Source organism: Caloenas nicobarica, chromosome 2 (genome assembly GCF_036013445.1).
Source record: "Caloenas nicobarica isolate bCalNic1 chromosome 2, bCalNic1.hap1, whole genome shotgun sequence".
Lineage (NCBI taxonomy): Eukaryota > Metazoa > Chordata > Aves > Columbiformes > Columbidae > Caloenas > Caloenas nicobarica.
In genome coordinates, this window is record NC_088246.1 from 47,498,649 (window position 1) to 47,515,002 (window position 16,354).

At 39.3% G+C, this 16,354-nt stretch overlaps 1 protein-coding gene across 1 annotated transcript in view; it reads right to left on the bottom strand.

Annotated features, from left to right (window-relative positions):
* Positions 1–73: 73 nt before the first annotated feature.
* SACM1L (SAC1 like phosphatidylinositide phosphatase) overlaps positions 74–16,354 on the bottom strand; it is a 35,486-nt gene continuing 19,205 nt past the window's right edge. Inside the window, exons 7-20 of the mRNA XM_065628015.1 lie at positions 16,065–16,098; positions 11,395–11,496; positions 10,526–10,611; positions 10,262–10,348; positions 9,736–9,804; positions 9,564–9,643; positions 7,444–7,542; positions 4,712–4,850; positions 4,415–4,484; positions 4,253–4,325; positions 3,703–3,796; positions 3,526–3,618; positions 2,836–2,893; positions 74–2,126 (exon numbers count right to left, since the gene is read on the bottom strand). Coding sequence (XP_065484087.1) covers positions 1,990–2,126; positions 2,836–2,893; positions 3,526–3,618; positions 3,703–3,796; positions 4,253–4,325; positions 4,415–4,484; positions 4,712–4,850; positions 7,444–7,542; positions 9,564–9,643; positions 9,736–9,804; positions 10,262–10,348; positions 10,526–10,611; positions 11,395–11,496; positions 16,065–16,098 — 1,221 coding nt within the window. The 3' untranslated portion in view covers positions 74–1,989. The remainder of the gene's footprint in view (positions 2,127–2,835; positions 2,894–3,525; positions 3,619–3,702; positions 3,797–4,252; positions 4,326–4,414; positions 4,485–4,711; positions 4,851–7,443; positions 7,543–9,563; positions 9,644–9,735; positions 9,805–10,261; positions 10,349–10,525; positions 10,612–11,394; positions 11,497–16,064; positions 16,099–16,354) is intronic.

Here is a 16,354-nt window from a genome sequence, read left to right on the forward strand (position 1 = left end):
GAGAAATAGCTCCTAAGGAACAATTTGGGAAGAGTCTGCCCCAAAGCACAAAATGCACCACAAACTCTATATGTAGAAAAGTTGAACATTTTATTGTCATTTATGAGTACATCATTTGTGATTTTAGAAATACAGACTCTTTGCAAAGCACTGAAAATACAGGTGCCTTCTGACTTCTAAAACCAACATTATTCTGTCTTACAAACCTTTTAAATTAGCAATTCAAGTTTGGTCTTTGCTGCAGCAAATTCTTCACCAAAGATGCAAAGATTTAGTTCTAGATGGCAAGACAACCAAACCATCTGCCAGGGAGCCATCAAAACCATAACTTTCAAATACTGAGTCTATGATCTTGTACTTTGTGCCCATAATGGAGTTCACCTTTGAAAACTTTACGTTATAGGATTTCCCAGTTAACTGTCAACTGGTGTTTCCATTACAGCATCTAGAAGCAAACAGATAACTTGCAAGTACTGGTGCTTACAAACAGGTTATGTTTACACAAAACCCAGAGAGGCCTCCAGAAACATTCAAGGTTAAAACAAACAGTTAACAGTTGCAAAAATCTGTACATATTTTCAGTCATAACACAAGGAAACACTGGAGTATCAGTGTTTTGTGTTCTAGCTTCAATAGTGAAAACTGTGCTACTCCTAGTATTCTACATGTTTCTCCCCCCCATTTAAATTTTTATAATTGCAATCTGAATATACAGCTGTACTTACAGGAAATATTAAACAATGCACATCACCTTAAGCAAGTTCCATGTCTGGTTTTGAACAAACCATATAAAATAAGTGACAAAATAGTTTAAAATTGGTCCTTGGTTAGGAGTACTTATTTTTATACAGCTTGGAAGCACTAAATTTAAAGACACATTTATTGTTAACCAGCACAAATTATTATGTAGCTTTTTCATCCTTAAGAGTGTTTTACAGTATCATGCATGAAAAGCAAGCTGCTGCTTCCAAGTGCAAACATGGAATTTAGACTAAATGCTTTCTCCTCAGGTTGTTATTCCTTCTTTCATAAATTATTTAAACATAAGAACAGAAGCAGCTGACTAGCAAAACAATATGAAGTTCACCTTTTATGTTGTAACTCATTCTTTAAGTAATGGAATACTTTGGACCTTTAGCATAAGGAAGGTTGAATAAACACTGCAAAGGATTTTTACATTCTTTGATTTCATTTACATCTTAAGAAAATTCTATACTTTAAATTGCTAACTGATGAATCATCATCTAGAGACTATACTACTGAAACAGTGCAAGACATTTGCAACTTCAGGAACACCCAATTACTCTGTCCTTTCACCCAAACAATGATTAGTAGAATATTGCATCAGTCCTAGATAAACAAAACAGGACAAAAAAGCTCATTTTAGAAGAGCATTAGGATTCAAAAATCTTTTCTATTTAGTGAAAAGAATCCACACACAAATATGCACAAAGGATTCAACGTGGACTTTATCACAACAAATATAATCCAGCTGTAAGTCCTGGAACTAGAGTTTTTATTGGTATGAGGCTGTATTTGTTTAGACACCACAATTAGAAGCTCCATTATTAATGCTTCAACATCTGGGTTTCTTGACACATGAACAGCATCAGAGCTCTCTCCTGTCAAGCCAGAGACCAAAAATTCAGCTGAAACAGCCCAGGTGGACTATGAGCTTAAGCAGTCCACTTCTGCCCTAAAACATTCCAGACACCAAAAAGCTGGATTTCCTCTTTGCATTACCTCAGAGTGGAACCCTCCCACTAATGCAATATTCCAAAGACCATTGCAACTAAGACTGTCAAGTCAGGTCTCAGCTGAAAGCTACTACCACCAAAGGACACTATTTTATTTCCCTCCCTTGTCCCCCCACCCCACAAAGGAATAATGATAAAAAGACCACTTTTTGGTGTGGAAAGCAGGTCAGTAAAGACTCCAAGTGTGGCTTGAGGAATCCTCAATACCAAGCCGCTTTCCACACACACAAATTCAGTCCATCTTCTCTTTCTGGACCAGCTTGGGTGCATCTACAAAATCCTTGCCATTGTAAAGGATGATAGCAAAAGTTCCAAAGCTTGCACTTCCCCAGAAAAGCACATAGGCCAGTGTCTCAGTCCATGTCTCACCTGTTGAAAAGTCAGACAAACATTTTAGTTCATTTTCTCCAGTCAGAGTGTTTTGAGTGTTGTTTGTTTTGTTTGGTTTGGTTTTTTTTAGTACAAAAGCAAAATATTGCAAGCCCTCCCTCAGATCTACTGCCAAATTAAATTAGAAGTCCTTCATGGGTATTGGGGTCTTTTTCTATTTCCTTACCTAGGAACACTGTGTTTGCAACACAGTTCAAACAATTTGAACAGACACCTACAGAAGACAGAACTCTACTGGCACTAATGTTAGAAAATTCAAGGCAAAACCAGAAAGCAAAACCCTTCACAACTCCCAGGGCAGATTTAGGTTAGGGGGACATACATCAAAATAGGCTTATGCCTATATCTGACTTTTCTGAACTGCGTTTCTGTCCAGAATTCAGTACGTATCCTTCTGGGGAATCATCCAGCCTATAATAAAGCTAGACGTCTACTCAGGTGCAACTAAATTGGGGGCAATTAACCACCCTTTGAGTTCTACAGAAGTTCTTAACATTGTTTTCTACAGTACCTCAGGTTTTTCCACATTAATGGCTCAGTGCTAACCCTTGATTTCCAGAGCTATGCTCAAACACCTTTAAGTATGACTGAGAAGCAATTTCATACTGAATAGTTTCAGGTAACCTTTTATAGAAAGTCCACAAACAACCAAGCTAATTTTGTGAAATTAAACTCAATAGTGACTTACCAGCCATTAGCAAACAAATAATGCACATGGAGAAAGCAACCACCATAATAATAGGCAACTGGGGAAAGAAAGAGAATAATCACTTGATATAGTAGCACATATATTCCTTAATTTCCTTTAAGACGGGCTGTACTACAAAGCTATTTACTTGGTTTGAAATTAAGTTGCTTTAATTCCTGATTCACCTGCTGCCAGGTATAAATAATATTTTGGATAGTTCCAAACTTTGGAGAGTGTGTTCAATAACTAGGTTAAGAACTAAAATACAGCTATCTACTGAAAGAGGGGTTGAGGTTTGTGTTTTGTTTTTAAAAAAAGAGAAAACACACCCCACCAGCCAGTAGAGGTTAAACCCCAAATCCCATTTCACAAAACAGTGGGGAAGAAGAAAAAAGTTGTGTTACAGTCTTGCAAGCCTCTTCTGCAAAAGGAAACTAGTAGAATTGCTCCCTTCCCACTTGATGTAGCAGATTTTTTTTAAAAAGCAAGCAGCAGTTTTTTCAATACCTCAAGGACACTCCATTTTCTGTCAAGGGAACAGTCTGGGTTTAGTCCTATAAGTAGGCATCATAGAAACATAACCAGATTATGGGGCGCTTCATTACTAAATAGACAAGGTCTACTTAGTTGTATGAAGCAAGTGACTAAAAGGTTATGTGTGTTTCTCCCTTATAAAGTCTCCATACTCACAGCTAAGAACTTCCAGTCTTTCTTGACATGTAGAGGACTTGCATGTTCCACTTCATCCACTGAATAGTTTCCAAGAAAAAGATCAATCGCATCCTGGAAGAGAAATGGAGAGCAAGAGTTAAAATAGACAGCAGTGTTTATCAAATCAATTCCCCCACAGTTAAAAGACTAACTTACTTGTCTAAATCCATCAGAAAAGTTATTTTTGTAATAACGTATTAGTGAGTTCCAGCCATCCATTATTAAGCCCCACTGAGTTCTCTTCCCAGTTCTGCAAAAAGAAGTTTTGAAAAAATATTTAAAGTATTTATAAATTCAGGAAGATAATTTCAGATCTACAGTTCATTCATTCTTCAAATGCATACTATGTTTAATCAATACCTGCATGTAAATACATTTATCTAGTGCTGCCTCTGCATTATCACCACACATACTTGTAACAAAGTTTGAAAGTGAATTACACTTCCCTGCATCCCACAATATAAATGTTCCTTGAAAAGGCACATTTTCTTGGTTTTATTTCCAGATTACCTTTTCTCCTTCCATATAAACATGGTGAATAATGGTGTTCTTCTGTAAAGTTTAGTCTGATATTTTACCAGTTGAACCATTGCAAAACTCATTAATGGCCTAAGCCCCAAATTAATAACCCACTCAGATATGAAGACTTAAAGAAAACCCCAAACATGTCCAAAAACTCACGTCTTTACAAGAAATGCTGACTTGCCTTGTGTAATCTGTCTTTAAGGCACCAGTTCCAGCGTATTGTTTGGCACAAGCATTAGCATTATCAGCCCATGCTGTGAACAGGAAAACAATAAGAACGATTAAGGAAGTTATGTACACCGTTTGGAAAAGAGTGATCGTTTGAACTCCATAAACAACCTACCATTTTTGTAGATTTTCTCAAAGTCTGCTTGCTCTTCAATTCTCTGTCCAACATGCAGAACGCCTAGCCTCTACAACAAAAAGCATATTGAGGCTCACTAGTAGTCAGCTAGAAAAGTCAGGATTTGCTTTCAGAAAAAGCTTTATTTCTTAAACTAGAGTCCAGCCACTGTATTTCAAGTAGTACAGTAACTCAAGTATACTAGCTTTTATTGAAGTGTTAAAATTACATTTCAGTTCCACACAGAAAGCTGCTCTTCTCTTCCAGCTTCCAGTTAAACAAGAATAAAATATTTACCTGAAGCTGAGCTTGAAGAGATCGGCGTGCTAACAAACTCTGAATCACATTCGTCCGATCAAGGCAGTCCATGCAGTTACTGCGGAATGTCCCTTCCTGCTGCGTCACAATTTTACCATCGGAATCAACTAGAAAATAACTAATACATACAATCTACCTAAGTATTTATAGATAATAGTTCATATAAACCACATGTTTTCAGAAGTAAATATTCTAGCAAGCAAAACACAGTTGTCTTGAGGGTACAAGGAGTACTTGGCCACAACTTTGAACATTGATGCCTCCCTAAATTCTTCCCCTCTCATGCTGAAAAATGGCACCAATATACGAACAATAATCATCTCAGAGCAGTATTTACTCACAGCATTTAGACAGCTAACCAACAACATTGAGTTCTATGCCACTGGGAAAAGCAGCTTCTGGTGCAAAATCAGTGACTTACATTTTATTTTTTTTCAGTTATTACAGGGTTCCAGTTCCAGATATCAGTATCCATAGCAGAGCATAACAGCAGACATAACCAGATCTGTGTATACTTGGTCACCTGGTTCAATCCACTCACCGCTGCATAAAAAGCCATGTGAGCTGTCAGGCACACTTCTTCCAGGAAGGTATTAAAATCTTTAAGGCCACTACTGAAAACTGGCTACTGTCACTTACCTTTTTCTCCATTATGTGAACATCTGGGGAAAGCAGATGTTCTCTTGCAAGTGCATATGCTAATTGTTACCTCAGTCTTTTTAGTCAGCTAAGCAGGGTGTTTCTAGTAACTGATAACAGATGATTTTAAATACTGACTTGCATGCAAGTATTCTGATAACTGGACCACTAAAACAAATATGCTGACCAAGTTACCAGTTGGATGTGTGAATGGGGCAGAACTACGCTTGTCCTTCTGCCACAGCATTAAACTTCCAGTTCCCTAAAGATTTACAGATCATATTCTGTAGATTAAGTTACCCCATTATGTAATTAGGAACTCTGAATGGCACATGAGCCAGTGTTATTGTACAGCATTTTAAGATTATGGTCTTAAGAGTCACGCGGTACTAAAATTTAGAGCCTTAGACGCATATGTGTTTACTTTGATCAGCCTTGTGTTTTGTCCTTCTTTGAGAACTAGTTTTGTTAAACCGAGTTTTACATCGTATGATGAAAAGAGACAATAACACCTGTGAAATCTTCACTCCCTCCTTTCTCCCTCCAAGCTTTGCATAGAACTGATATTAGGATAATTAGTGTAGTTGAAGAGTAGACATTTCTGGTAAGATACTTTAAATGCCACATCTTCTATAATTGCTCTAAAAAAGAAAACCCACACCAAAAAACACACCCCTACCAAATCCAACACCTCCTCCCTCAAACCTAGCAAGCCAGCTCTCCTTTCTCACAGACCTTTCACAACTGGATTTAACATGCAGAAAATAGAGTTCTTTACCTCCCTCAAGGCTGCACAACTATTTTCCAAGAATATCAGAACTCATACTTTTCTGTTCCTATTTAAGTAACAGACACTTGAAAGAAAACAAGGTAGAGCCAACCTAATGCTAAGGAAAAGCCTTCATTTTTGTATCTTGTTTTAGAGACAGATGGCCTTTTGTTTTTTAACTTTTTCTTCATTTCAAGGAAACCTGGTTCTTTTGAAAGCTTCCAATGGCAGGTGTCAGTAAACAAGTTATGTGATTCAGTATTCACTCTAAGAATAAATGATCCTTGCTGCATAGGCAATCTACATGCTTATGTCTCCTTATTTGAAGTGCTCAAAGCCAATTTATTCTTCTACTCTTCAGGTGGTTTTTAGGCTTTTTTTTGGTAGTGGGCAGAGTATATTCACAATCATCTAACTAATTTATACTATTCCCACAGCCTTCATTCCAGGCAAGAGATTTAATTCATGTGACTCTTGTTCTAGCCTGCAGCTCAGTTTTTTTTCTAGGATTGAATATATTACTGACAGTTTTGTAATGTTTTAGCTGATCTACTTTCTGTGCTTTAGGCACAAGACTTCAGGAACAGGAAAGAAGCCATCAGAAAAGCAGAACAAAGTAAAGTTTCCCTAACAATCTACATGTCTACAAGTGGCAAAGATCAAAGAGTGCTTAAAACAACACAATTGTGGGACTAAACAAAGATTTAAGTTGATTTGGACATTCAGTTTACTTTTGTATGACTAAAGATGAGAATTTGTTTCCTTGTGGGTTACATACGTTAGCAAGAGCTAACAAACAGTGCCAGGGCCAAGGCTTGGTGCCACAAACAATGCGTGTTAGTTTAAAACAGAGCAGGTGCCTGTGGAAGGAGCACTAAGTGTCTGACACTATGTAGCAGAACAGTTCACTGTCAACACCACATGGAATTACTCTTGGATGAAAGAACAGTATCACATAAGACGACTTTTTTTCACAGCTTCAGTTGTATGCATGCTCATTTCTTTGCCTAACCTTTTGCCTAAAGGTACAAGGGCAGCTCTTGAGTCACAAAGCAGGGTTGCTACAATTCTCAGAAGCATTTTATTGGCACATAAAAAGGGCTCTACATCTTACCCACTACCAGGTCTCTAATCTTGCACACGGTATCAGCAAGAGATCAGAGATATGGAAACAATACATTTGAATGCATCTTCTTCATAGAAGATTACAGGTCTGGTTTTACTGTGCCTCAAGACAATCGAAACTATATGAAAGTGGTCTCATTTTAACAGTACGTAAGTAAAGAGAACTGCAGAGCCTTACCTAAACTCATCTTGCTGTTCTGCTAGTTGATCCATCAAAATCTGAAGTCGATCCCACCTCATCCGACTGCACTCTTTATGGAAGTCAAATGCTACATATCTGTTCAGAGAGAGAAGCATCTTTTTAGATGACATATGTTCTGCAGTGAAGGTCTCAGAAAATCCCCCAGGGAAAGGCTGACCTATAAAACAGGTAGTGACAGAGGATTTGTTTTTCTTTAGAGATTGCTTCCAGCAAGTATCTGTGGATTTTTTCAGTGCTCTGTAATCTTCCAAAGGCTGCACCCTTGGTGTGCACGGTGACAGCATTTACATTTCTTTACAAGATGCCACTAGTCTGGGAGAGCACACATTCAGTTCCAAGTTACTCATTCTACATTTTGGCTAGTATTTTTCCTCCAGAAACTACTGAGGGGATATGCATCTGATTTCATCTCTCTTTTTCCAGCAGGATGCTTTTGCCCTCCTCTCTTCCAAGCAACTGCATTGGGAACTCCAGTTCACTTTGAAAGAGACACAGGTGCTGAAACGCAACATTCTTTGCTGGCATGCAGCGTAATTCCCTTGACAGCTCTCTAGAAACCTGAGACAGGTTCTGGTTAACTAACTAACCTATTGTCATAAGAAAATTAAACAGCTACTGACTTGCAGCAAGATTTTAACAGCCAATGTATTTCTGGTATGAAGTGCTCTAGATGAGTGGTGTCTAAGTCAACATTTATTTTTTTATATATATACACACATATATATATACACACACACATTTGCTGTTAATTACAGGGCATTACATTCCTCCCCTCAAGTATTCATAATCCAAAAGTTATTATTTGTAAAGTTTGAGACTATTCGCATGAAGAACGATGGTGAATATAAACCAAAGACTCAAGTCATAGCCTGGCAGGTAAACACCATCAAAACTGATTAACAAAGAAAAAGGATTTTGGCAGCATTAAGAAAATGAGGCTGACAAACACCACTTTAACATATACAGAAAAAGCAGCATCTCTAAAACACATCCTGACAAGAGTTTTTCATCTTTGTTTCCTCTCCAGGACTTTATAGCAAAGATGCATAGATTTCCACAAGCTTTGTACAGCTAGGGTATCAATACCAGCCTAGGTGTGAGTGTGAGGAAAGAGCTCACCTTGAAAGCAGTCTTTTTAAATAAAAAGAAAAATCCACACCCACACAACAATAACACACACAAATGCACCCCTGAGGGTAGTAAAGTAGCACACAGAAGGGTGTGCTATCTGCAGCTACCCTGGTGAAGGCAGTAACAGGGCATCAGCCAAGCAGAAAAAAGCTTGCGAAAAAGGAAAAAAAAAATCAAAGTATGTCAGGATTTATAAGGGTGTCTTGATTATACTCTGCAATTCCTTAGTCACGGTTAGACAGAAGTAAATCCTTATTAAAACCAGATGTCTTTTTGCTTACAGGTAGGATTTCATCCTGTGACATATGAGTGACAATACTATACAGCAACTTCAAAGAAAAGATAGAGGTAAATATCTGTGAGAGCTGGACACTAGCCCACCCTCTAGAAGTCAGTGAAAGCAAGCACAGGCAGGTTGTAAAATTGTGTACTGCACTCAAGACTCTCACAGAGATTAAATTTCTCTTGTGATTAAAGTGCATTTTCTATTCTCTTGGTCCACTGTTACACTGAAGTCCAGCCATTTAAATTACATGTTCCCCTTACTGTTTCCTCCTTTAGCTCAGTACTACTGGTTTGCTCATACTCAGCACTCCCTTACTGAGTTAGCACTGTAACCAAGCCCTTTTGCCAGAAGCTAGTTCTAAAGCACATGATTTTGTTTTCCTAAAATGCAAATGACTTCCACCGTTCTCACAGCATACTATTACTCCAATACTGGCACTACCATTGCCTCTGAGCTGCTTTTGTTATTCTGTCTCCTCTCTTTGTCCTCTGCTTCACAGCCTCACTTCTGCTTAGAATGTGAGGTAAGGGTACTGGTCATAGGCAAGCTATTTCATAAAAATAAAACTCAAACAAATCAGACTGTTAGTAAAGGTCCCCAAAGAACCAAATCACTCTGTGGGGCTCAAAGGCAATGCTCAACTTTTAACACAGAACGTATCATTTCACTTCACATGTACCTGACCATTCCGTTTGCCATGCTGTTTACCATTTTTGCAAAAGTTTGCTCAAGAGGCTTCTCTGAACCTTTTTGGTTAACCTGGAAGAACGACAACAACAAAAAAAAGACAGTATTACTCAAAAGCCTGCTTAAAAGAACAGCTTTTTCAGGAAGAAAAAGTGAAAGCATACCAAGTTGACAATCATTTGTTTTCCATAGCTAATTATTTGCGAGTCAAAATGTCTTTGGAAGCCATCCATCTAGAAGAGAAAGGAGATGTGTTGATAGATGCATGCTGCTATTAAGACCTGTGATTTACAAGAAATCTCTATGATCGTCTTTTTTTGATGATACCACATAGGTAGTTTTATAACTAAGAAAAGCGTTTGATGTTCTCTAGTGCGTTAATACATTTCTACTTTCATCCCCCTAGTCCATTCAGCTTTCCTTACTAAACAAGCCACACACAAGTATTCTGCAGCTACTAAAACTGCTGCAAACACAAACCAAAGAGAAGCTACCCCCATTGCAGTATTTGATTTTTTTTTTCAGGCTCTGAACTTATCTTGAGTACAAAGCTTCCTGCTACCACTTTTTAAACATAAAGCTCAACCCAGTATTGCTGATTTTTATTTTCCTGATTACAGTTTGGTACCCTATCACACAAACATGAACCCAGAAATATATTAAAACCCCCAAGACAAAAAAAACACTCACATGATTTACTGACTTGCTGATCTGTGGCTTTGGTTTATACTTGAGGTTTGGTCTTTGAGACCAGAAAAAAGGAATTGATCCACGAGTCTGCAAAAGAATGAAATAGTTTTAAAACCAAAACTTACAAACTCACTTGCCATTTAAATATAAAGCAGACCGGTTTAGTTTGTTTATTTGTGCATATGTACATCTTACATATAATCTATATTCAGAAATAGAGCTATGTATCTTAAGCCAGGGATCGGTTCCTTATACTGACTTTACCTGAACAAATGATGCTTTGCTCCCCTTGTAATGCACAATTTGTTCTGTTTCAACAAAGTTAGCAGCATGTCCTTCTGAATCAATACCTATGTAGAAGACAGACCTTGTTAACCAGCTCAGACTGGCTGCAGAACAGTGACAGTGTATCAGCAAAAGGCTTCCTAACCCTCCCCTTTTAAGTGCTACAGAAAGCATGAAAATAACAGAGCAGCCTGAAGATGGTAAATTAAGCACACCTTTGGCAAAAGTTTAACATAATGTGTACTAAATTTAACCTGAAGAAGAAGAGTTGTGCTTAGCCCATTTTGATATTTATAATCCTAGAAACTGAGTAGTTTAATACAAAATAAATTATGAGTGCTTCAACACCGAAATATTCACAATTCGATAGCAATGATGCTACAGAAACCAGCCAATTTCTTCAAAAGCATGTCTGTTGGGACTTAGAACAGAGAAAGTAATCTAAATCCATTTCCTTGTTCACTTTTTAACTTGAAACAATTAGAGAAAACTATTCAGGGCTTCCTCACCAGCAGTAAGTAATGACGCTCTTAGTTGAATTTACTGCTAAGCCAAAAGGGCTATTACACACTTGCATATAACTGCAATAAAAATAGCAAAGTGTTAAAAACTCCTACAAAACACTTGCAGTCATATCTAGTAGTAATAAAGAAGAGTCAGTTTTAATAAATACCAGAACATGCTTCATCATACTGGTTCCTAGTATTTTCTTAGGAGCAAGGACCTCCAGACAAACTATTATACACCTTTTTTTGTTCAACTCACTATGCAGCAATTACTCTTAAAGGTAAGTCACATGTATAGGTGCAATTTGCATTATTTTAAAATACATCAACTTGCTCTTTTACCTCTTACATAGTAGCGTACACCAGCCCTGAAACAGCTTCTTCTGGAAACAAGCAGCCAGTCAAAACACTTGCCATTAATAGAACATGAATGCATTGTGATAACTAATGAGTAACACTAAGGAAAAACCTCCAAAGTTTCATTAGAGTATTTTTATATATCTCAAGAGGTAGGAAACATCAAGGAACCAAGCAACCACATTCAAAGCAGCTTGCAAACACTTCTCATACCAATACAGTTGAACATTAAACTTGAGAGAATAACTTGATGTTAAGATCAGCATGTGCATCACAAAAGGACAGGCTATAGATCTTGTCACCAAGCACATTAAAACTGCTACAATTTTGAGAAAACAAGATTCCAAAGATTAATCTGGCCTTATGGTCCTATGTATATTATTAAATTGGCTGACTTCTGAAGTTCTATGCAGTGCTACAACCATCTAATCCATAATTGTATTAAACTATCTCAACAGTTTCTTGCTCCTATTGCTTTTAACAAAATACCACTCCAAAACTTTTTTTCTAGGCTTTCAAGAGTGAATATCTTGGGCTGTTATACCTTGCACTTGTAAGCACAACATGCATCACGTCCACAGATGCCAAAACGTGCAGTAAGTTAGACTGCCCTTCAAATTCATGTCGAGAAAAAAAAAAATGAACACACACCAAGTCTCCAGTGGGATCTTCTAATGTAAGAGGGCTTTCCTGCTCAGGCTGGATACCCAAAGTCACAGATAAACCATGATATGGGACTAATCAACAAACAGGGGACATTGACAACTAGTTTCAGTTTGAGAGTCTTGTTCTGTGCTGCTTATAATTGCCTTTGTTTGGACTACAGTAGACTACCAAGTCTAGTAGAGACCAGCATTAGTTGTGAATAATTTCTCCAGATAGATTCACACGCTTTCATCCTTTGCCTCTAAAAACGGAAACCTACACCTTTAAAGGAAGCAAAAAAGATCAAAACTGTCAATTTTTTAACACGCAGTATTAGCATAGTGCAGAGAAATCACAGAATCACAGAATCACAGAATGTTAGGGATTGGAAGGGACCTCAAAAGATCATCTAGTCCAATCCCCCTGCCAGAGCAGGAAAACTTAGGTGAGGTTACACAGGAAGGCATCCAGGCGGGTTTTGAATGTCTCCAGAGAAGGAGAATCCACAACCCCCCTGGGCAGCCTGTTCCAGTGTTCTGTCACCCTCACTGAGAAGAAGTTTCTTCTCACATTTAAGTGGAACCTCTTGTGTTCCAGCTTGAACCCATTACCCCTTGTCTTACTGTTGGTTGTCACCGAGAAGAGCCTAGCTCCATCCTCGTGACACCCACCCTTTATATATTTATAAACATTAATGAGGTCACCCCTCAGTCTCCTCTTCTCCAAGCTAAAGAGACCCAGCTCCCTCAGCCTTTCCTCATAAGGGAGATGCTCCACTCCCTTAATCATCTTTGTGGCCCTGCGCTGGACTCCTTCCAGCAGTTCCCTGTCCTTCTTGAACTGAGAGGCCCAGAACTGGACACAATATTCCAGATGAGGTCTCACCAGGGCAGAGTAGAGGGGAAGGAGAACCTCTCTGGACCTACTAACCACACCCCTTCTAATACACCCCAGGATGCCATTGGCCTTCTTGGCCACAAGGGCACAGTGCTGGCTCATGGTCATCCTGCTGTCCACCAGGACCCCCAGGTCTCTTTCCCCTACACTGCTCTCTAATAGGTCATTCCCCAACCTGTACTGGAACCTGGGGTTGTTCCTGCTCAGATGCAAGACTCTACATTTCCCCTTGTTATATTTCATTAAATTTTTCCCCGCCCAACTCTCTAGCCTGTCCAGATCTCGCTGGATGGCAGCACAGCCTTCTGGCGTGTCAGCCACTCCTCCCAGCTTGGTGTCATCAGCAAACTTGCTGATAGTACACTCAATTCCCTCATCCAAGTCATTGATGAATATATTGAACAGTATTGGTCCCAGAACTGACCCTTGAGGCACTCCACTAGATACAGGCCTCCAACCAGACTCCGCCCCATTGATCACAACTCTCTGGCTTCTCTCCTTCAGCCAGTTTGCAGTCCACCTCACTACCCGATCATCCAGTCCACACTTCCTCAGTTTTGCCGTGAGGATGCTATGGGAGACGGTGTCAAATGCTTTGCTGAAGTCAAGGTAGACCACATCCACTGCTCTGCCATCGTCAATCCACCTTGTTACGTCTTCATAAAAGGCTATGAGGTTGGTCAAACACGACTTCCCCTTGGTGAAGCCATGTTGACTGTCCCTGATGACCCTCTTATCCTTGATATGTCTTAAGATGGCACCAAGGATAAGGTGTTCCATCACTTTCCCAGGGATGGAGGTGAGGCTGACCGGTCTATAGTTGCCCGGGTCCTCCTTCTTGCCCTTTTTGAAGACCGGAGTGACATTTGCTTTCCTCCAGTCCTCAGGCACCTCTCCCGTTTCCCAAGACTTGGCAAAGATGATGGAGAGCGGTCCAGCAATGACTTCAGCCAGCTCCCTCAGCACCCGCGGGTGCATCCCATCTGGACCCATGGATTTATGGATGTCCAGATTGCTTAATTGCTCCCTAACCCAGTCCTCATCAACTGAGGCAGACTCCTCCATTGCCCTGCCTTCCTCTGGGGCCTCAGGGGTACGGGGCTCCTCAGGACAGCCTCCAGCAGAGTAGACAGAGACAAAGAAGGCATTCAGTAACTCTGCCTTCTCTGTATCTTCCGTCACCAGGGCACCCACCCCGCTCATCAGTGGGCCTACATTGCCTCTGGTGTTAGTTTTATCTGCCATGTATTTGAAGAACCTCTTCCTGTTGTCCTTGACCCCTCTCGCCAGGTTAAATCTAGATGCTTTGTCTTAAGGTTGGTAAACAAGATGTATTTTCTTTTTTAAAATAGCACATTTTACAGTGATTCTGCATTTATTACTCAAATATGACATAAAGCAGCTGTGTCACACATAAATACCTAAGCTATGTTAAAGAGCACACCGACTACATACACGGAACACCTTGATTTATGTGTGCATTTGTGTCAATACTGTTTCTTAAAAATTAAAAAAGTATAATACAAATTTGCCCTACATAATCCAGAATGCTCTCACAATTCGTAAATTAGACCGTGAAAAACACCTATTTGTCTGCCTTCCTGGAAAATTACTGCCAGGTCCCACACCCTTAATCCAACACTTACACAGCCAAGAGTTCCCTGCAAAAAAAGGTTACCTCTAAAATCAGCTGCCTAGCTATAGTCAGCTCATTTTTTGTCTGCAATCTCTGTCATAACTTAAACAGCAACTGGCTATTGGCTGCTTTCCACACCAAAAAAAAAATTGAAGAGGCAATTTGTTGTTCTTTAGAAGGGCTTTTTTTGGAGCAGCAAGGGAAACATTAAAGATAATTTAGGCTTTAGATGATCAAAATCTCTATGACCCAAGTCAGTCCATTATTTCTCATCACTGCAAGACCAGAACCCCAGTCCAGATAGTTGAATATTTAGGTTTATACTGAGGGGAAAAAAAAAATATTTTACTGAAATAACTGCCAGCAGTGCTGTAAACAGTTCTGCTTAGGTCTCTTCCTAGCAATTTCATCACTAAATACCCATTTCTAAAAAAATTCCTGGGTTCTCTAAGGTGTTTGGTTAGCATTAGAATTATAGCAAAACATACATCACTTACACTAATTATTTATACAGTGAAAATAGGACAAAAGAAGGTCTTAATTTCAGTCTGCCAATTGCTAATTGCAATCCACCTAGACTCTTCCACACCCAGGACCTGCAGGATAAGGATTGGCTTGTTCTGGCAGTTCCCTTTTGCTGTCTTTCCTTGCCTCTCCAACTACTCCCACAGCATTTTCCATTAAATGAAGTCACAGGAAAGAAGCACTGGAGATCTGCCAGCTGCTAACAACCATACCAGAACAACCGATCCAGTCTGGAAGCTTTTCCTTGCACACACCTGGGGGACCTTTGTGATGGAGGAACTCAAGAGAATGTGGCATGAGCTGCTCTGTCCAGTCTCACCAGTCCTTTTCACACTGCCAGTCCCGGGGCACCTGGGACTCACTGTTGATCACTCACTGCATGAGGAACGGTGCTCCCAGCAAGCATTAGGCTTACTCACAGCATATACCCCTTCTCAAAATTAAACTCATGACTGCTTTGCTTAAAAGGATGTTACCCAAAGCATGGAACAGGAAAAGCAGCTGGCTAGGAGGAACGTTCCACAAGCCTTCAGCAGAACTCATTATCCTTTTATTCAGGAACATCTATAAGCACTCTGAAGTCAAAACTGTTCCACCTTATTTTAAATCCAGAGTAAATGCTCAGTGAAAGTATCTTTATAGCAAGATAAAAAGTGCCCAGGTTGATGTGAGAGCATTTGCCATATTAATCTTAACTTTCAATCCCATTGAAAGACATTTACACAAATCATGCTGTAAAAGTAAATACAGTAAGCCTTAAAAGCAGAATATTTGAGTTAACATACGAGTGGGCTATCAACATGTCATGCTCACATCTGAACAAACCACAACATGATTCTGACATTGTGTTCTATGCTACAGTTGCCAATGTAGACATAGAGCAGCCTCATCAGCAACCACTTGCTGGTAAAATACCATGTTCAGCACCGAGCTTTACAAAATAAAAGGATACATCCGTGCATCACAGGCATAGCAAACCTATGGATCTGAAACACACAATACATGTTAGAAATATGAAACATTAGCAGTCAAAAGAGATAAGTGACTATGCTTTGCCTAGGAGGTTTTTTGGGGTTTTTTTGAAAGTTTTATATACTTATGTCCTTTACTTTTTGTTTAGAGTACAGTAATTCTTTCCAATAAATAAGTTCAGAGAAAACAGCAACACACAATCCTTATTAGCAGCAGGGAAGAAGTGACAGTGTAATCCTAATTATGTGACCTTGACAAAATAAAAAGCTG